The 20,929-nt window shown below is 52.6% G+C and overlaps 1 protein-coding gene across 13 annotated transcripts in view; it reads right to left on the bottom strand.

The window, feature by feature from the left end:
* Positions 1–18,276, bottom strand: part of GRIN1 (glutamate ionotropic receptor NMDA type subunit 1) — a 31,690-nt gene extending 13,414 nt beyond the window's left edge. For 4 of the 13 annotated variants that reach the window (XM_090121146.1, XM_031602069.2, XM_090121145.1 and 1 more), the window contains exons 1-13: positions 17,894–18,273; positions 15,338–15,472; positions 10,254–10,430; positions 6,224–6,286; positions 5,344–5,444; positions 4,751–4,872; positions 4,128–4,302; positions 2,677–2,821; positions 2,498–2,581; positions 1,177–1,312; positions 757–884; positions 456–620; positions 246–364 (exon numbers count right to left, since the gene is read on the bottom strand). In XM_090121146.1, coding sequence (XP_089977272.1) covers positions 246–364; positions 456–620; positions 757–884; positions 1,177–1,312; positions 2,498–2,581; positions 2,677–2,821; positions 4,128–4,302; positions 4,751–4,872; positions 5,344–5,444; positions 6,224–6,286; positions 10,254–10,430; positions 15,338–15,472; positions 17,894–18,151 — 1,808 coding nt within the window. In that variant the 5' untranslated portion in view covers positions 18,152–18,273. Of the gene's footprint in view, positions 1–245; positions 365–455; positions 621–756; positions 885–1,176; positions 1,313–2,497; positions 2,582–2,676; positions 2,822–4,127; positions 4,303–4,750; positions 4,873–5,343; positions 5,445–6,223; positions 6,287–10,253; positions 10,431–15,337; positions 15,473–17,893 lie in introns of all 13 variants that reach the window. The other 9 variants (XM_031602067.2, XM_090121144.1, XM_090121142.1 and 6 more) reach the window with 6 other exon arrangements.
* Between the last annotated feature and the right edge of the window lie 2,653 nt (positions 18,277–20,929).

A 20,929-nucleotide genomic window follows, 5' to 3' on the forward strand; every position in this document is an offset into this window, starting at 1 on the left:
CTGATGCAGCCTTACAGCATTGATCCCTGCAGACAACACTTGTACCCCACACTGCTCTTCATCTCTGGCTGGCTCCATAGCCCATATGTCCCTCACACAGCCTTTCATGTCTCCTCTGCTGGCCTGCAACCATGTCTACCTCACGCTGGTGCTGCTCTCATCACATTTGTCTCCAGGCTACAAAGACCATCTGTGTGACACCTCCCCTTCACCTGCAGCCCCTTAGTGGCCCACGGGGCACTCACCTGAATCGATCTAGAAGGTACAGCATCACTGCCACCACGTGCACAGACAGCCCCACCAGCAGCCAGAGTGTACTCTGGAAGGGCTGCATGAATGAATCCAGGGTGCTGCGGGGGATTTCCTAGCACAAAGGAGAGAGGCAGGCAGTGCTGAGACCCACCGAGTCTGCACCCTGCCCACCCCACCCCTCCTACAAGCAGTCCAGTCCATACCTTCTTCACAAGGATGGTGAGACCCTGGTACTTGAAGGGCTTGGAGAACTCGATGTACTGTGCCCGCTCATTGTTGATGGTGAGGGGAGCCACAATCATATCTGCCTGGCCGCTCAGCAACTCCCCCATCATCCCATTCCACTCCTTCTTGTTGCTGTTGTTCACCTGCCAGAGATCCCGTGCAGGATCAGCCCCTGCCCTATCACCCATCCCCACTGGCCAGCTCTGCTCTGGAGAACGGCTTGGCCATGTTTTGACATATGATGTGAAAGAAGTGATGCCCCAAGCTGCCTACACTCACCCGCTCTTGCGTACCAAATTTACCATCAGCCACCAGATGAACCTCGTAGGTGAAGTTCATCACACCAGCCAGGCGGATGAGCAGGTCGATGCAGAAGCCGTAGCAACACAGTGCCACAGTGGGCCGGCCTGTGGGCAAGAGAAAAGGGGGGGAACACGTGGAGACAGCCCTCTGCCAGGGACCCCATGCAGGACCCATAGCTCTCCCAAGGGAAAACAGCCGCCTGTGTGGCTTTAGTTTCAAACCATGTTGAAGTGGAGGGAATGGGAGCATGTCAGAAGACAGCAACATGGGGTGCAATCCCTCAAAGTAGCCTTGGAAACCACACAGAAGTGAGGCAGCAGGAAAGTCATCTGCTGGGGTCACAAATGTGCCAGGTGGGCTGGGGATGCTGCTGTGCTCACTGCCAGATGGAGTTACCTGGGATGGTCTCGTTGGGCCCTGTGCAAAAGACCTTTTTGACAGGGTCACCATTGATGGTGAATTCCTCCCTGCACGTCCCATCTGCTTGTGTGGGCTTCACATACACAAAGGGCTCTTGGTGAATCGTTACAATCTGTGGGGAAAGCACAAGTATCCAGTTGCTCCATCCCCTTCCAGAGCTGTCCCCACCCGGATGGGGAGTGGGGCTGCCTTCTCCAGGCAAACATGGCCACAGTGCCACAGTGCCACCCCCATGGATCACGCAGTCCTGCAGCAGGACCTGACTTTGGCATGGGGAGACATTCATCTGTCTTCTCTCCAAGATGAGGATCAGACAAGCCAGCCTTCCTCATGTGGAAAATTTTCCCTGTCCTCGAAGTCCTTCTCACCCATTGCCATAAGTGCAAGCTGATGAGAGTCACCGCACTGCTGGCATTCATGCTCTGGCCTGTGCTCTAGTCTCTACCACATTGCCATGAGCAAATGTGAGTCTTCCAGTCCTACCCAGGACATTCTTAGTAAAGCAGCATCCCAATGCCTCTGCATCACCTCTGCAGGAATCACAGCTGGTAGGAGTGTGTGATTCACCCTGCCTGGACAGAAGGACCAGCGAAGAGGAGCACTGGCAAGACCAGCTTGCCCAGTCACCAAAGAGGCTCCAGAGAAAGGCATGACAAGCAGAGCAAGCATGGAGGGACATTCCCCCACTGTCATCTTCAGTTTTTGGCCATCAGCTGTTCACAGATTTCCGGAGCCCAGCTCTGCAGCTATCAGCCCACCTACTCCTTGTTAGCTTAGTCACCTTCTGAACCTATTTCCTTCTGATCTTCTGGCCTCAGCAGCAAAAAGCTCCAGATTGAGGCTTTGCATTGGCTGCACATGCTGCAAATCTGTGCCAAGTACCCTCTGACTCCCATGCCGTAAGGAACAGCAAACACCTTCTCCCTCCACTCTGTCATTTCCCTCATTTCTCTCATTTCCCATTTCCATCTGTCTCCTTCTCAACCAGAGGGCACCACGCTTATAGTTTGGCTCCAGGAGGAAGCTGTGCTCTGCTCTGAACACTCTCTCTAGCGCCTTTGCTAAATGTCTCTGCTATGGCCTCTCTGGAATTGAAGGTTCTGGCAGCTGAAGGGGCAGCAGCACAGAATCATGGAATCACAGAATGGCCAGGGTTGGAAGGGACCTCAAGGATCATGAATCTCCAACCCCCCTGCCACATGCAGGGCCACCAACCTCCCCATCTAATACTAGACCGGGATGCCCAGGGCAGCAGGATGTGGATGAAATCACAGCACCTGCTGCCATTTGTTGTTACCTTCAATTTGGTCGACATCTGATAGCCTTGAGGTTTCTCAGTTTCTCCCCCTGGCCAGATTATCTTCCGGTCATTGGTCAAGACCTGCGATCAGTGCCAGAGGAAGGAGATAGACATGAGGCCATGGGTAGACACACCAACACACCTCAACCCACCTTCCTGTCCAGGCCTGTACGTACATTGCTACCGTTGTAAATCCCAACCTGGACCAGTTTGCGGTTCTGCAGGTTCATGATGCTGTAATTGGCAAACTTCCTGTCCCCGTCCTCATTGAATTCTACCCGTCCGGTGACACCCTCTGAATACTTGGAGGACATTAACACCCTACAAAGAGAAACACAGTGGGCTGACCTAAAAAACCTGCTGTGGCTATTGGGAGATCTAAGAAGGGATCAGAAGTCTTTCTCTCAATTGCCTGACATTTTCATATGCTCATTACCTTACATTTTCTTTGATACCTATGATCCATTCATAGCTTGGTGGTCATTGGTAGTCTGAGTCATGTTTCCTAGATGCTACACTACTACATCTGTTGTCATTGTCCCCTCTTTTCTACCAGATCAGTTCCATTTTCCTATGGAATGATTTAGCTCAGTCTTCTATACTGCAGCACCCAAAGAGATCTTTGGGGCACCCTGGGAGCTGCATCCATACCACAGTTCCTACTGCTTCTGTCTGCCACCAGTCCATCACAACCTTACCAATGCTCCATGCATGCACATATACTACAAAGGACCAGCCCCCCAGAACTGGAAAGGTGTTAAAGAAGACACAGAATGGATGGGGCCACTTGAAATGTGCCATAGAGAGCAACATCTAATGGCTCATGCCAAAGTTTGTACCACTGCAGGAGATGCTAGAAACCTTTCCAAAATAAGTTTCAGACTCTGCAGGTCCCAGGTTTAACAGAACCGAGAGACAGAAAGAGCATCCTACATAACATCATGACTGCAGAGAGCAACCCCCACTGTTGGAACAAAGTGCCAGGCTGCATGCTGCACAGAGCAGTACTCCTGCACAGGGAACCACATGCAGAGGGAATTGCTGTTTTGTCCATATTCAGCCTGCAGAAGAGACCCTTGTCTCTCCACTATCTGCAGAGGTGCAGCAGAAAATACCATGCAGCATAAAGGTCAGGTTCTGGGCACTGCATACAGCCCATCTTATCGCCCATGGCAGTGAGATCCAACATGTGTGCTCCAATCCTGCGCTGCCTGACCTGATCTGCTGCCAAAAACGTGGCTCCAGGATTTGATACAGTGGAGAGCAGCCTGCCCCATGGCCTTGTGCCCCCACACTTTGCCAGTACTGTTGAATTACCCAGTGCTTGCAGCACTGAGATCTGATCTGACAGACAATCCCCCTATCCTGATTTGGCAGAAAACCCATTTCTCTCCTTTCCCAAACACTTCATTAAGATCCAGAAATGAGGAAAGCATCCTTCAGTGGCCCCATGTCTCTTTACATGGGCATCACCCCTGGCTTATCCCAGTTGTCGAAGCATTGCCCAGTAAATGCCCATGGGATGGCATGGACTGAACTGGTGCCAGGCACCAATGTGTGAGCCTGTGCTCCCGTCTTTTCAAGTTCCTTCCTCTTGACAAAATGGCATTCACCCTTCCCCAGTTACCTCTTGAAAAGGGGCCCTGTCTTCCAGATGTTGGTGTTGCCCACACAGCCCCGTGGTGGGTCGGTGATGTTCTCCTTCTCAAACAAGTCATGCACAGCCTGGGCCACCACCGCCACCGCGTCACTTATGTGGGCTGACTCATTTTTCCCATTGATGAGCTGCAAGCCGATGACTCCTGTAATGAGTAGAGGAACGGATCATCCCCACTGGGCTCTGGTGTTTTTCCCATGTGTAGGATTTGGGGCAAGCGAGCACCCAGCTGTGGGACTTGGGACACTTCAGACACACTGAGGGAGTTGCATGAGCTTCAGTGCTGGGCTGGCATCGCTGTGCCTGCCAAAGGGTGATGGGGTAGCAATGTGAGCCATTGACATCAGTGCTCCATCCTCATCCCACTGCCCAAGCATTTCCTCAGGAGACAGTCAGCCTCAAAGCACTGGACAGCTGGGTTTGGGCAATGGCAGTATGGCAGGGCTCTCAGGCTGCTGCCACCCCATTTAGACACAGTGGGATTCAACACATGCTTGGGACCACCATGGCATGGTGTGCCCCTGGACCACTTGCCCCAGCCCCAGACAAGCTTCTGTCCAGCAGCAGTGTGGATGCCTCTGGTGGGTGCCTACCATCAGGGGCGTAGCGCAGAGCATTGCCCGAAATCTCCCGTTCCCCCACCAGCCACACGTAGCCGGAGCCCGTCATATTGAGCATGGCTGCTGATCTGTACACTGTTGCCGCATCATCCTCACTGCAATGAGAAGAAGGGAATGGCAGTGTAGCTCCGGGTGCCAGATGGACCCCCTTCATCCTGCCTTCTACCCCTGGGAACCCTGGGCAGCTCCCTCTGATCCCCTCTGACAGATGGTTCTCCTGGGCAATGGGTAACTCCCCGATACACTGGGAGGCTTTCTCCCAGCTTCCTCTAACCCCACAGCACCCAGCAAATCTGGCCCATTCCTTATCACTCACCATCTATAAGAATGGGGCAATGAGACACCCTTCCTTTGCAGGGGGCTCGGGATATCACTGATAACACCTCACTGACATCCAGACACCTCTACCATGACCATCACTGCGATATATGGTACCTCCCTGGGATGTGGAACTTCATGCGGATTTTCTCCCATGCTCCCTAAAAATGACAACGTGCCCCTAATCTGCATGGACTCCAGTGCTGGGCAGAGTTGCAGGGGGGAAGTGAGGGCCCCACGGGCCTTACCTGGCGGAGAGGATGATGACACGAGCCTCCAGCTCTTTAGCTTCCAGCAGCAGCGATGTCACGTTTTTGGTCCCGGGGTCAAACTGCAGCACTTTCTCAGCCTGCGATTAGTGTGAGCAAAGCTGGTTAGTGCGGGAGACTGAGGACTGCTTGTGAGAGCCATGCTATCTAGAAAAGGGTCAAGAAAATTCATTAAACTGCACGAAAGTCTGCTAAATAAGATTGGTTACAGCTAGGTTTTTTTCTTATTTTCTTTTCTTTTCTGTTCTTTCTTTCTTTCCTTCCTTCCTTTCTCTTTTAACGTTTTGTTTTTTGATCTTTTTTTTTTTTTTTTTTTTTTTTTGCACTGTGCATGCAAACTGAAGTCAATCAAGACCCAAAAAGAGGCGTGCATTGTACAGGAAAGAGAAAAAGGCTTTGAAATGCAATTGAAAACTCAAACGAGTGTTGTTTTTCAAAAACATGGGAAATGAAAAAAAACATTGCACAGGGTTAACCTTTGGGAGTAAAAGTGAACGACTTACACCAAGGAACCGTTTCCTTTAGGGAGGAAAGGGGGTTGGTTCAACTTTCCAAAAAAAAACAAAAACAAAAAACTTGCAAGTTAATTACTGGTTCACATGCATGTCTCAAAAAGAAATCCTTCCAGGGTCAGCTGGCTAGGTTTCCATTCTCAAGTCCAAACCAAACTATCTCAACATAAAAACGTGCTACCAAGAAACATAGTCATGGATCTTTTTTCTTTCTTTCTCTTTTCTTTTTTCTCTTTCTCTTTTTTCTTTTTATTTTTTTTATTTTTTTTATTTTTTTCTGGTGGCTGTGGCTATTTTTCATTTGCTAGTTAGGTTGGTGGGCGGCGTGCATTTCCATGCATATATACCTTGGGTCCTCGCTTGTTGTCATAGGAAAGTTGGTCGAGGTTTTCATAGTTCCTTTTTTTACTCTGATGAATAATGTGCACAGAGAAAATATGTAGACACAGAAGAATATTATAAACAGTTGAAAATGACGTGTAGTAAAGCAATCCAACATCCACCTCCTCCTCCACTGTTTGCTAAAGGGTCTCTATAACGCTGGAGCTCGCAAAAACCACTATCAGGAGAGAGTGCCTCAGCTCTCGCGGGAGCGTCACGGTGCAAAGCAAGCCTGAGTGTCACAGCTGTCGCGATGCAGTTGCATTTCCCTTTGGGACTGGGGAATTCTTCAGCAAGAAATTTATATCTTAAGCACAGAAACAATCTACGCATCTCTAAGGGCCTAAGTGGTGGGAATTCCATGGAATTACTGTGGAAGTAAAGGACAAAATGTTGTGTACGGAAAGTGCTGGATAAACACAAGCTGTTACAATCAATAGCATTATCATTGCTACCGTTACTATTACCATTACAATCCTGTTTGCTCTAAGAGAGTTCACAGCAAGTGAGGAGCTGAGCTTCACCTCCTGCAAGGAGGGAGCAGCGTTTTGGAGCTCAGTTGCCATCCAAAAGAGAGAGGAAAAAAAGCTTGCTAGGTCCTGTGTTGGCTCAAAGCATGGCAATATGAAGCAATGGTGACCATGGGATGACACTGTGGCTGTAATTTGGTGCTCTGGGGGCACCTGGTGGCTTTGCAGCACATGAGTGGCCTCGGGAGGTGCTGGGGACTGGGGACCTGTCCCCTCGCATCATCCTGTGGTCCTGTCAGTGACAACCTGAGAGCACCTGCAGGACAGCTCTTGGCAGTTTTTGGTGGGACAGTCTGACCCTTTCTTCTCAGCCCTTTCCCACCCATCTGGGCATCCCTAACCTGCATGTATGGGACACAGCTCTACTCCAATCTCCACTTTGCAGCATCTTATGGCAACTGATTTCTGCCAGGAACCCGACCCTTTGCACCCCTGTAACACCAGGGTTCAATTTCCCAGGTCGATCCTGAGGCAGCCAGCCTCTGCTTCTGCATCTTGCTTTCCACACTAAACAGCTTGCTTCTTCCTGAGCTCTCTGGCCAGTCTTCAGCTTTTCCAGCTCTCCAATCTGTGCAGTTTTGTGATTTTTCCATTCCTCTCCTTGAATACTTTTCACCATTCTAAGAAGTCGAGATCTTGCAAGGAAAAGAATCTGAGGAAGAAAAATGTGTTTCGAGCCCAGCTCCGCCTTCATTCTAAGTGCCGTTCATGGTGGGAAATACTACAAGTGCTTCTTTGAGTCTGCTCAGATCGTAGTGAGACCTGGAGGAACACTGCCTTTGAGGAGAGCAGGGCTGCAGCAGCACAGCATGAACACTCTCCAGAGGCGAGACGTTGGCTGTTTTCATTGTTTTCAGGTGCCATCAGTTTGACCGGAAACCTGGTCATGCATTCTGCAGCCTCCAGATGTGATTGAGTTCAAGTGCCTGGGGTGCTGGCACCTCAACTGGAGCCGGTCAGCAAAGTGAAGCAGAGTCTTGGACCCAACACAATTGGACCTAATGGCATCTGATCACTTCTACCTCCCCCTGCCCCCATCTCTAATGTAGTGACCAGCAATGGCAGTGTCTCTTCTCTTTCCAATTTTTGGTTCCGCAGCACTTCCCTACTCCTCTGCCCATGTTTCACATAGGGACCCACAGTATCAAAATTCACGCTCCACATTCTCCAACATTAACTTAAAAATTATTGCTTGCATGAACGTCACAGTTTCAGAGGAAGGGAGGTGCCACACCGGGGACTTGCCATCTCTGACCTGGACAGATCCTGATGTTCATAGCATCTTGTACCCAAGCTGAACCCAAGCAGCAGTGGAGGTCAGTGAGTGTCTGAGCTGTACCACTCAGGATGAAGCAGCAGACCCTAGGGAAGTTTTTGCAGACATCTCAGGCAAGTTTAGCACCAGGGCTGGCCAATGCTGGGCTCCAAGCACCTGTTTGAAGCATTTATCCACGTCTGAGGAACACCACGTCCTGACGTTGACTTCAGGAGACAAGCCATGGTCCAGGATCCAGGTGAGGCTCTGACCCACAGCAGATCTCTCAGGTCCTTGGGAGCTGTGATTCATGCTTTGAAGAAGTCAGAGCTGCTCTCCTGCCTGCTCCTCCCAGGGTCCAGGCTGCTCCAGAAGAGGTTAGAGAGGGATCTATGACATCACCTCACAGCATAAAGTGAGCACACCAGTGATTAGAAGAGTGATGAGGCAGCAGAAGAGACTGAGGAAGAAGGAAATGCCCTGATGGGAATAGCTACCACTTTTCAGAGCAGCCAGGCCAGCCAGTTGGTCACAGCAAGTTCTCTAAGGGAAAGAGAAGATCCCAAAGGGAAGGTGTGGTGACCTACCACCACAGAGCACAAGTCCCAGTCTGGTGGATGACCAGGACATCTGGAGCAGCTTCATGGTTGCCACGAGACACCAAAACATCACAGATTCAGACACAGGGCAGGTCTGCCCTGCCTTTCAGACCAAGGTCTTGAAGGCTTTCCTGTTTGATGGGCAAGCAAAGAAGAAATTCACCCCGTGCCTGGAAGCATGGAACTGGATGAGAAGAGTGTAAGCATCAGAGGAAGCAGAAAATGATGCATGGGAGCTGCAGGAAAATAACAGGTGGAAAGATGCAAGGTCTTGCAAGAGATGCAAGATAAGGGAGAGCAGACTTGCAACAGGAACAGCGCTTCTACAGATATCTCTTGGACACTGAAAGAGGTGTTGGGGAGGAACATGGTCCTTCTGTGACCCAACAGAAAGGTGCCTTGGGAGGCAGGAGGATGCCATGCTCAGTGGCACACCAGTGGCTCATGATTCCTCAGACTGCAGCAAGGGTGAAACTTCAAGCGCCAAAACCAAAGCCTATTGGCCAGCATGGACCTCTGCACCAGTGGTTCCTTCAGTGGCTTGACAAGAGGTGACTGCTCTTAACTCGGATGCCAGCTCCAAGCATCTACAACTGCATCTCCTTGGCATCTGACTGCCAAACATCCAGCAGTCACTGGTGGGACTGGAAGAGAGCGGACTGCGTCCCTGCCTGTGAGCCAGGAGGGAGATGGAAGGAATGGTGCCAGCCCTGAAGCTACAGGAGGTGGCCCAAAGAGGACCTAGCACTGCTTCAAGCCAGATGATGTGCTGAGACTTCACCCCTCGGGGCAGTCTGCTCCTTGCTTTCCAAGTAGGTGGCTGCCTTTGAACGACTGCAGCCAACCAGCTCTCTGCGTTGTCCTTTCCTGCTCGTCTTGAATGCTTTGCTTGATCCCATCACTCAGGTCGGTGGTCGTCCCTGCCAGATTTCTGGCAGGCTTGAGGTCCTCCCCTGCCTTCCTCCCTGCTCCCTGCATGCCCTGGGTGCAGGTGCCACACACCTCCTCGATAAAGCTGCACCCATGAGCCTCAACCACACCCTGGTGACATTATGGGGTGTCAGGAAAGCAGCGTTTAGCATGTGCTTCAATGGAGATGGGAACGGGCACCAGCCTAACGCCTCGGAGCCGACAGCTTTATAGAGAGGGTGTGTGATACCTCCGCGCATCAACGCGCCGGCCGCCCTCACCCCTCCTACCACTAAGGTGAGCACCAGTTTGCCAATTCAGAAGCTGCTTTCTGGGTTGGTTTGGCACTGCTGGATGGGCTGTAAGTGGGGCAGGTGCTTCCCTAAGCTGAGCGACTGGTCCTCTCCTTAGGTGGGACTCTTGGGCGAGGCATTTGCAGAGCTCCAGGTTATCCTTCCCTTCATTTTGTAGTCGATTTACATGTAGGAGATTTTGACCATGGCAAAGCAAGTGAAATGAATAAAGTACAAAGTTCTGTCAGGTACTAGTCAGACACTGTTGATGCTTTAAGCATGTTAGCCATGTTACAATGGAAAGAAAAGGTGTTTTACATACAGAAATCTACATACATACAACAGCCCGAGACTTCTAGTTTTGTTGTTGTTGCTTAAACAAAGCTACAAGACAATGTTCAGGAACTGACCTTGGACTCTCTCTCCTCCAAGAGGGTCTCCAGCTTCTTTTGTGCAGCACGACCTTCGTGGTCGTCGCTGACTATCAGAATGACGTGATTCCAGTTGAAGACTCTCATCATCTCAAACCAGACGTTGGCCTGGTGAGAGTATGGTGGGACCGTGCGCAAAAAGGACAGGTGGATGCTCTGCAAGGAAGAACAAGAGCTCAACATAGACTGGTGTGGGTCAGCTGCCAGCGTGCATCTCAGGGACCGGGTTTGCATGGACAGGGCTGTGAACATAGGCCAGAGAGACAAAGTTCTCTGTAATCCTGTGGGCTGCACACCTTCAGATAGAATCATGGAATCACAGAATCATTAAGGACGGAAAAGACCTCTAAGATCATCTGGCCCAAGCGTCCACCTATCACCAACTTTGCTCAGTAAACCATGTCCCTTAGTACTGCATCTCCACAATTCTTGAACACTTCCAGGGGCAGTGACTGCCCTGCCTCCCTGTGCAGCCTGTTCCAGTGCCCAACCATGCTCTCAGAGAAGAATTGTTTCCTAAAAAAAAAATATATGGTTCCCACATTCCTTTCTTTCAGCTGAGAAGCAAACCTTGGCTATGATTTCATGCTTTTCTGTGGCCAATTCATTGCATAGGAGAGAGGTTTTTTTGCTTTGTTACCCACAGATCCGTGCTGAAGAACAACCTACACAGGAACAAACTGTCAGAAACATTCAGTGCAAATATAGCCTCTCTTTTTGCTTATCCAAAAATATTACAGGGCGGTGGGCACTGAAGGGAAAACTTTGCCTTCAGAGCATGGTAAGGAGCAGCTGCAGGTACATACAGGTATGCAGCGGACATTTGTCAGGAGGAAAGCTCAGAGAAGCAGTTTTATAACGTGCTGTTGGGCTGTTTCTAGGTCAGCTTGTTCTGCAGCAGCATGCAGGAGGAGGCAGTGCTGGACTCCTGCCCCGGCGAGCCAATCTGATTTGGTTAAAGACATCATTATGGTTGGCTGATTGAGCAATAGCGATTCCAGCTTAATTAAGTTCAGAACTCTTTGGGGAGCAATTGGACCAAAAGCAGTAGCTAGCAGAGAGGTTTCAAAAAATGCAGCTTCTCCAAAAGGTCCTGGAGTCAGCTATTAGAAAATGGCAGTGCTTGTACTCAGCATGGATGCTGCTCAACGAAGCAGCCCTGCGCAGGAGGGAGGCAGAGGACAGAAAGAATAGCACAGTAATGCTTGCTTTTAAGGGCTGAAAAGATCCCCAGGGCCAACCAGCTCTTGTCCAGAGCTGCTCACCCAGCATGGGTCACAGGTGTCCAACTCAGGCTGGAAGGACAAAGGTATTGTACCACCATAGATCTCCATAGGAGGAGCAGCCAGAGCAACCACTGCCTCTTTCACACGCACAGCACAGCACAAAGCCCTGTCAAACCAAGCAGCACACAGATAACAGGCACAGCTCCTGTTCTGGCCATGTCTCCATGCACAGGGACAAGTGAAGGATGGTGGACAGCTGACCCAAAGCAAAGAAATGCAGTGGCAAGCAGCAAAATGCCAGAGCACTGCAAACACTCCCTGATTATGGGAAGCAGGGAAGAGCTGTGGCTTTTTTCTAGTGCCTCAAGCATCTTGCAGCCCAGGAGCTGCAAAAATGCTGTTTGAACTGATCCTGTCTTTCTTAAGTGTTGTAAATACATACCTCAAGGTTTGGGTGAACAAATTTTACCACTGAGATTTTAACCAGAAGCTTGATGTAACAGTTCCACAAATGTTTTGAAATAGGGTCAGAAGGGTCCTGGGCTCATTATGACGGTATCTCATCTTTTGGATTAGAAAATTGTAACTTTTCTATGGGGTATTGAAAAGAACAGAGTGTAAATTCTGAGTTGGGATTTCAGGATGAGCAATCCCATTCTGTATTTGGAAGCATGTGGGACTCCTGAGCTTCTCTGCAGAGCCCAGAGCTCATCAGAGAACTGGCAGTAAATGCCCCTAAAGTTAACAAGTCCAACTGATGATGTGCAGGAAATGTTGAGGATCAGGTTTTGTGTGATTTGATAACAAATAGCATACACCCTGGCTTTCCACAGTTCTCTTGCAAAGCCCTCTGAAAAACAGCATAGTTTTCCTGGCCTTTGGAATGGAGCATATGGGGCTATCCTGCAAGCTATGGGATGCATTGATCAATGCATTTATTTAGCCCTTTTTTTTTTTTTTTGCAGATGACTAGTGCTTCAGCTCTTCAGCTTCCTGCAGCACCTTCCTGTCTCCAACCAAAATCTGGCTGCTCAGCTCTGTGCTTCCCCACTGAGCTCTGCTTCTGGGGTAAAATATGATGGCCGGGCTTGATTCAGCTTCCAAAGGGAGTTCAATCCAGCTGAATCCCAAGTACACTGGGGCGATGGTGGTCACAAGGCTGGGGATGTGCTGGGAATTGCACAGTGCTAGTGCTGCTGGCTTTGGTGGTGTGAGAATGTATGAAGAGAGCTGAGGTTGAGAAGACACCTGGATTTGTCTGTACATGAGGCTGTGGGACAACTAGGTACTACAGGTGTGCTCACACAGGGACCATGTGCAGGTCCATGAGTAGGAGTGGTGTCTTCTATATCTTCCTGCCTAAGGGCTCACCACAGCTCCTTGTCCACGGCTGGTACTGTGATTCTTCCTACAGGATTCATGCAAGAATATTATACTCTATGGGAATCATCACCAGTGCCCCTCTCAGCAACATGCCCCAAAGTTGAGCTGTGTGGGAAATCTCAAGGAGACTTGGTAGAAATCCCAACATAGGAAGTTCCTAATAATTACTCAAAACCCATCAGCCGGGTGCTAAAAAGACTCTGTGGAAGGACCCTGTGTTTCTGTGCTGCCTGCTCTGCTCAGCCTGCCCACCCCTCAGAGGCACTGCAGGTATGGGAGGAAGCTGAAAGAACTGCAGTAGCTCAGTCGTGTGCTGGGAGGTGGTTCAGTGGGGGCTGATGCACGAGGAGTTCAGTTGGGCTCCATTCACAGTGCTCAGCCCATATGGAACATTGGTGAAGGAACAGGGGATGGTTTCATAAGATGCACCAAGGAGACCAAACAAAGGCTGCTGAGCTGGCTGCAAGCCCATTTCTGGGACAAACACTTCTTTGAATGTTGGGAGCAGGAACATTTGCTCCCCTCAGGTATCTCCACAGAAAGACTGAGAACCATGCTTGACTGGAGATGCTAGGAGAGCATCAGAAGGCTCTGGGAAACCTGTTTTGTGAGGCCCACGCCTCCCCTCTCAATCAGTTTAACCTTGGGAGGACCATAATTAACTCTGAGTCTTCAAACCCCTCTGAAATTTAGCTAAAATTGGCTGATGCCTTCAAAACCAATCAGGGGCAGCACACAAAATGATCGTACAAGTGTGTTTCCATAGAAACGAAGCCGAAAGCTATAATTTCCTGAATTAAAAAAAAATAAAATATCAGCATGCTGATGACTGCAAAGCCAAAAGGGAAGCAGCTGAGTGTCCCAGCGCTGCACCAGCCCATCCTGCAGAGCTGCACATCACTTCATCCCATGCCCTCACCTTTTCCTTTCCTGTTCTCTCTCCCACTTGGGAGTTCCCTCCAGCCCATTATTCAACCTTCTTGCTCCTCTCTTCACCCAGCCCTTCCCTGTGCCCACATTCCCATTGGCACCACAGCTCTCTGCAGGGAGTGCACTGAGGCTCAAGGGGTGAGATGTGCCCTCTGCAGCCCTTCAGCTGCCCCACTGCCTGGTGGGGAGCATCTCCATCCTGCTGCCATGGGCCCCCCTCCGGCTCTGAGGCAGAAAACACCTTCTAAATAGGAAAACATGGATAAGGCTCTCACCCTCTCAGCTCAAGGTCATCCTCTGGAAAGGGTAATCAGGGCTCTGCTGAGAACAAACGGGACCAGCAACACGTGGGTCCCGGATCCCTGCACATCTCTCCTGCTGGCATTGCTGATCAAACCCAGCTCCATCCTGCAGCAGCACCAGCCCCATCTCTGCTGCCCTGGCCCCCTGCTCCTCTGGTTTCTGCCACTCAGTCCATCTCTGTCCCCCTTCCACAGTGCTGTGACCCAGCGGGGTGTGCACATCCCCAGCCCCCGTTGTTGTTGTGGTCAGGGATTGCTGGCTGTCTTGCCACGGTTTCACCAAGCCCTGCAGCTGCTCCTGCACAGCAGCCTTGATGGTTTGGCTCTCTGTGAGCCTCTGCTCCTCCCCTCCTAAAATTTGGCTTCATTTAGCATGTGGGTGGAGTGACTATTTTTGCACTGAACATTTGCATTTGTGAATATTCACATTTCCCAAGTAAAGGCTGATGACTCGTGCTCTGACTCGTGCTCTGCAGCGGGCCTGATGCCACGCACTGAGCTCGTGCACCTGAACAAAACCTTTCACCAGGGCTGTGTGCACACTGGGCAACCTGGCCCTGCTGCTTTTGCTCTCAGTGATCTCACTGTGACGTGGGGCTGGGAGCTGAGGGCACACAGTCAGAGAGCATCTCAGCTGAGGAGGATGGTGTGAGACACTGAAATGTGAATCCTTGAGTGCTCATGGAATGGATGGGTTGGAAGGGACCATAAAGCCCATCCAGTCCCAACCCCTGCCACAGGCAGGGACACCCGCAGTAGCCCAGGGTGCCTGCAGCCCCACCCAACCCAGCCTTTAGCACCCCCAGGGATGGGGCATCAGCCACAGGATAACCATTAGCTGATTCTATTTGCTTCCCTAGTAACATCATGTGAACCTCTTCCCCTCCACAGGTGCCCCACACCCGGGGAGCACCCAGAACCCCCCCCAGGCACGGGGGCAGGAGTGAGTGACAGCACTTGGCTTGGCTGGAGAGCAGCGAGCCCAACAGCCTGTCAGGGAAATGCTGCAGAAATCATCCTGCACTATGTAGGTCAACACTGGCAGCTGCGAAAAAAGGATGTTCCGGGGATGTGAGAGAGGGAGGGAGCTGCAGTTTGAAATGGAGAGGGTGAACGGACAGACAGGCACATAGATAGCATTTAACATATCAACCCTCCTGATGGGCACTCTCGATTTACACCACATGTATGAGGTACTAGACTAGAAACATGCATCAGTTACCTTATCAGAATATATAGACATGCGTGTTGTCAGACCAATGACAGGGATCCTGTAGAAGCCAGCTGTGTATGATACGGGTGTTGGTGTTAGGTGATCGTTGGGAGCAGGTGGGTGACTAACTAATATTGCATAGACCTGCAGGACAGGATACATGACACAAACATTATTTCACAGGAGCACATCAGCCATCGAGGGTGATTTTCCTTTTCTGCAATGTTAAAGAGCCCCACGTTAGCAAAATAACAGCAATCAAATCATCAGCAGCAAAGCAACAACTGCACTGGGGGAGGCTGGTGTGCCCAATGCTTGGAGGGGGTGGGGCTGCACAGGTTTGGACCTTCATGGAAGTGCCACGCCGAGATGCTTGGCTAAACTAATAACTTCCATGGATTACAGATTAAAGGGAAGCATCTCCCTTACAGTCGCACTGTGTAATGCGATTTCTTTAACCACACATTTAATACTGGGTTGTAATTCCCCTCTGAGGACTATTACATACAAAGTGGTCAGCTGGGAATTGGAGTGGGAGGAAGAGCACCAAGCCACAGTGCGCATCGGCCATCTGGCTCCAGGCACATGGGAAAACTGGGGGGGACGGGGAGAGCGGTTCTAGGGCAGGAACAGAAGCATGCTGAGTGCTGGGTGCTGGGTGCTGGACTGTACCAAACTGGGGAAAGAGAATGCCAGCGATATCTTGCTGTGATGAGAGGGCTGGGATCCAACAGGATCCTGGTTTCTGTCAAATGGAGTGGGAAGGAGCTGGTAAACCCTGGGGGACCCTTTGTTTGAGGAATGTCCTCTGCTGGCAGCAGGTCTCCTGCTAGGGATGAATCTGCACAAGGACTTCAATGCCCATGAGGAGACAGAACTTCTTCCCTCCTCCAAGCATCTGTCCCAGTGCTGGGACGTGCTGTGCACCCTGCCTCAGGGCAGGATGGATGAGGAGGAAGAGGGATGGCTGGGGACAGGGACGGGGAACAGGGTGGGACGAGGGGCAGGGTTTGGAGCCCCTACCGTGGGAGAAGGGGGACACTACTGAGGGCAGCATGTGGGGGTGTGGGGAAGCAGGAAGGGGTGCTTGGTGCCCAGTTGACACAAGGAGTGTGTGAGGGGCTGTGTCAGCAGGGTTGGGACGTGTCTTGGGGACAGGTCGTTGGGTAGCAGTGGGCAGGGAGAGAGGCGGGAGGCAAGGGCTGCACAGGCAGCACAGCAGCTGACCGAGAGGAGCCATTTTGCGGGGCCGGCACAGTGCCAGTGAGCTGGGGTGGGAACAGCTGAGCCCTACAGCTCCACGGGGCCAGGAATTTGGGCATTGCGATGGCACAGCAACCCCAGCACCCTGATCCCAAGCACTGAAGCCCTCTCTGCATTGCAACGGAGCAGTGGCCCCAGCCCATGGGATTTGCTCTGGGGATGAGGCTTAGAGGTGGCCTGGACATTGATCAGCTGGGATACAAAATGAATCTCAGCCCTGCAAGGGACCCAACCGAGCTGCAAGGAACCCAAGCAGTCTATGGTGTCCCTGGGGACGCCTCCAGCCACCCCCACCTCTGGCTAAGGAACCCGTGTCCCAGTCAGCTGCCACCTCCAGCTCCCTGCCCCCTGACTGGCTGGCTGCGTGCTGGGCATGCATGCACCCATCATGACTGTATGCGTGTGTTCCCATGGTGCAGGTGTTGCATGCATTGTGTGCATCCCTGTGTACCCATGCACAGCTCTGCAGGCACCTTCTGCATGTGTGCAAGGTGGGTCAGGTGCCCATGTGTCCACCTACACACTCAGAGCTTAAGCAGGGTCAAAGCACATGCATAGCAGTGTGTGCACATGTGTGTATGTATGCTCGTGTGTGTATGCTCCAGGTTTGTGCCCATGTGTCCCATGCATTTGTGGCACTGGGGGAGCAGTGATGCTGTGTGGGTGATGTGGGTGTGTGAGCTGTGGTGCAGCTGTTCAGATGTGCACCCTGCAATGTGTGTGTGCATGCAGTATTTTATGTGTGCCCGTGCTTGCAGTGCACAGTGGGACATGCTAGTGAGGCAGTGTGTGTGTCTGTGCACTGGTGCAGTGTGTGCACACGGATGTGGCATATGCACCGTGTGCAAAGCAGTGCTGCATGCTGTCTTCATATGCAGCATTCTGAATGTGTGCCCGTGTTTGAACGATGCACGCATGCACATGACATGTGTGCACACAGCACATCCCGCGGGCGCTCCTGCAGCGCTCCACGAGAGCACAGTGGGTGTGCATGCGTGGTGCTCCCGTGTCCACACGCAGCGTGTTCATGCCCACGCGTGCACCCACCTCTGCTCACACCCACGGTGTGCACGTGTGTCGCCGCGCGTGTGCCCGCGTGCAGTGGGTGCGTGCCCGCACCGCCGCTCGCTTACATAAAGGCTGCAATGCGGGCAGCGGCGCCCCGAGGCGGCGGGGCAGGACCCCAACCCGCGGCTCTGCCTTCCCCGAGCCCCGGGGGGGGCACCGCGAGGTGGAGGCGGCTCGGAGCCCTCCGGGGACGGGGCGCGGGGCTCCGACGATGGGGTCGCCGGCCCGGGGTACCTGGCTGGAGATGAGGTCCTCGCAGACGGAGAGAGCCATCTGAATGGCGTTGGGTTTGTGCGTGACCGAGGTGGCGTTGAGCTGCAGCTTCCAGGTACCGTGCCGCTTGTTGGCCTGGTTCACCGCCTCGCGGAAGATCTGCTCGTGCTTCTTGGTGCTCAGCACCGCGCCGATATTGACGATCTTGGGGTCGCAGCCGGCGCGTGCGAAAGAGGAGGAGAAGAGCAGGGCGAGCAGCAGCAGCCGCATGGTGCTCATCCACGGGCGGCCCGGATCCCGCCGGGTCCCCGCCCGCTGCCCGCCGCCCGCCGGCTCAGCTCGGCCCCATGCGGCCCGGCCCGAAGCGGCGCGGCGCGGGGAGCTCTCCTTGGTGCTGAACCGCCCGCTCCGCTCCGCGCCGCTCCGCCCGCCGGCGGCTCCTCCCGCTCCGCGGCCCCGCGCTGCCGCAGCGCCCTCCCCCGGCCCGCCCCCGGCCCCCGCGGCAGCGGGAGGGACCCCGGGTTGGCCCCGGGCGCTGCGGCAGCGCCGCTCCGGGTGGGGTCCGTGTGAGACCCCGGCTGCTGCTCTCTGACCCGCCTCGACTCCTGCTCCCTCCGTATGGGTTCAATAAGAGTAGCCCCGCGTGCTGCTCCCTTCCATGCCGGCCACCCGGGAGCCCGAGGAAGGACGGAGGGAGGGACGAAGTCAGCCCTGAGGAGGCTGCGGGAGCCCCGAGGACCGCATGGCTGGGGTCTGGCTCCTGCACCACATGGGAGCATAGCTGGTGCAGGGGGCTGTCCAGGTGTGGCTGAGCATCCAGCTGCCAGGAAAGCATCTCCAGGGGTCCAACTCCTTTCTCATCTTTTCTCTTGCACTCACAACCATTCAGGGTGTGAGCGTTCCCATTACTCTGGGAAGCACGATCACACCCCATGTGGGGTAAAACGAGGTCTCCTGGGTTTGTTTTTCCCTGCAAATATTCCTAACTACACAGCACCTCTGACACACATCCCCATCCCCATCTGGGGTGAAGTGCCCAGGACGTGAATGTCACCAGGAATTTTCACTCCAGAGTTGGAGAATCTTGGCCAGCACATCTCTGGAGAACAATGGTTAAGCAGCACCCATCTGATTCCTGTCTTTATTTTATCCCTCCAGGCAGAGCCACCATTCTTGCAGGAGTACCTCATGGAGCAACTAGGGCAGGTTTTCACCATTCAGTTCTGTCCATTAAGTCTGGGCAACGACCTAGAGATTCATCTTGTGGTTCTCTCGCTCTTTCTGACCCTCAGCTACCACTTGCCTTCCCCAGGGGACACGGGGCCATAGCAGCTGCTGGCCAACATCTGGAGCTCCATGGTGAAAGCTGCCGGGTTTCCCTCTTGCACCACCTCTCTCCAGTTGCAGGAACATTGCACACCAGAGCTGTTGCTTTGGCCCTTTTGGAAACAAAAAACAAAGGGGCTGTGGGTAGCCACAGCGTGTTGCTTTGTAGCTGCATGGGACAAATGCCATCGGCTGTATGCCAGCCAAGAGAGCAGGCTGAGCACTGCAGAAGAAAAATCACCAGAGATATTTTTACATCAGCCATTTTGAGGGTATTGCCGCAGCCCACCTCTGTGCTTGTTTTGCAACGTGAGTGGAAGCAGAATTTTCTCCCCCAACGCAAATTTTCTCACTGGCATCTCTGAAGTGCAAGTTGCCATGGAAACCATTTTGCCTGGGTCCCACGTTGCCCACACGCGCTCGCATGAAGCTGCAGAAGCAAAATGGCCGTTGTGCAATGCCACAGGGTCGCAGCCTTGAGGGGCTGCCGTGCTTCACAGCTCTGTGCCAGCAAGGAGACCCAGCAGAGAGCCTACAGCTGCTGGGAGAGCAATGGAGCCCATTGCAGCTACGATGCAGCGGGTGAGAGAAGGAGCATGGCCCCACCTTGCCTTAACTCTTGCAGTGCTCTGCATGCAGCTCCACAGCGATCCTGCTGTGCTCTCAGCACAGACATCCATGCACATGTCACCCTGTTCAGTGCCACTGCACTGCTCCCTCTCCTCCACACATGGAGCTGAGGGTCTTATAGTGCTCGCATGTGGCTTTGCCCACCCTGCAGGCTCTCTTGGAGGGATGGAGTGTATGGATAAGTAGAGATGCATCCGTACCGGTGGTCTGCATATATCTGACTTCATTTCCTCCTCTTCTCACCAACTGAAATCACAGAACCACAGAACATCCCGAGCTGGAAAGGACCCATGGGGATCATGGAGCCCAACCTGACCCCACACAGCACCACCCAAACCCCAACCCTACAACTGAGAGCAATGTCCCTGCACTCTGAGCTCTGTCAGCTCGGGGCTGTTCCCACTGCCCTTAGGGGCAGACCTTTATCCTCACGCCCAGCCTGACCCTCCCCTGACAGCTCCATGCCATCAGGAACCCAGGTCTAAAGCACTGTGTCATCTCCATTCATTTTTCCCTCTAGAGGCTGTTGTTCCTGGCACCAGGAACAGCCCAGATCACAAGCTCCTGCAGCAAGGCTCAGCCCGCACAGACGCTCTCACTGCACGGCTTCCACTCATGCTGTGTCCTCAGGCTCTTTGATCATCTGAAGGCAATGGGTGCATGCAGGGTTTTCGCAGGGTGAGAGCTGTGTAAATGGTGGGTACAACTGCATCCACCAGCTGATCTGTGTGAAGACTCTGCAGCAAGCAACTGTCTTTGCTTTCCCTGTGGCTTCCTCCTGACTTGTTATGACAACCTTCTTAATCATGGTTTGCTGCAAGCAATTAACAGTTGCCTGTTAGCAATTAGCACGTGCATAATATGATGCTGCTTTTTACGTCTGGCACCTTCTGGATGCAGGAGAGACGAGCTGCAAGATGGGGTCAATGCTTGTGTTGTGTCCCATTGCTTGGGAATGGTGTGAGCCTTTCTTGGGCAGAGAAAAGCCACACAGAACTGAGAGGCTTCAGGGAAGCAGCACTGAACCCAAATATATGTTTCATCTGCCCTGGGAAAAGGCATCAGCCCCAGTGGGGGAAAAGACAATATGAAATTTCATAA

Source organism: Phasianus colchicus, chromosome 19 (assembly GCF_987193195.1).
Source record: "Phasianus colchicus chromosome 19, bPhaCol1.hap1.1, whole genome shotgun sequence".
Taxonomy (NCBI): domain Eukaryota; kingdom Metazoa; phylum Chordata; class Aves; order Galliformes; family Phasianidae; genus Phasianus; species Phasianus colchicus.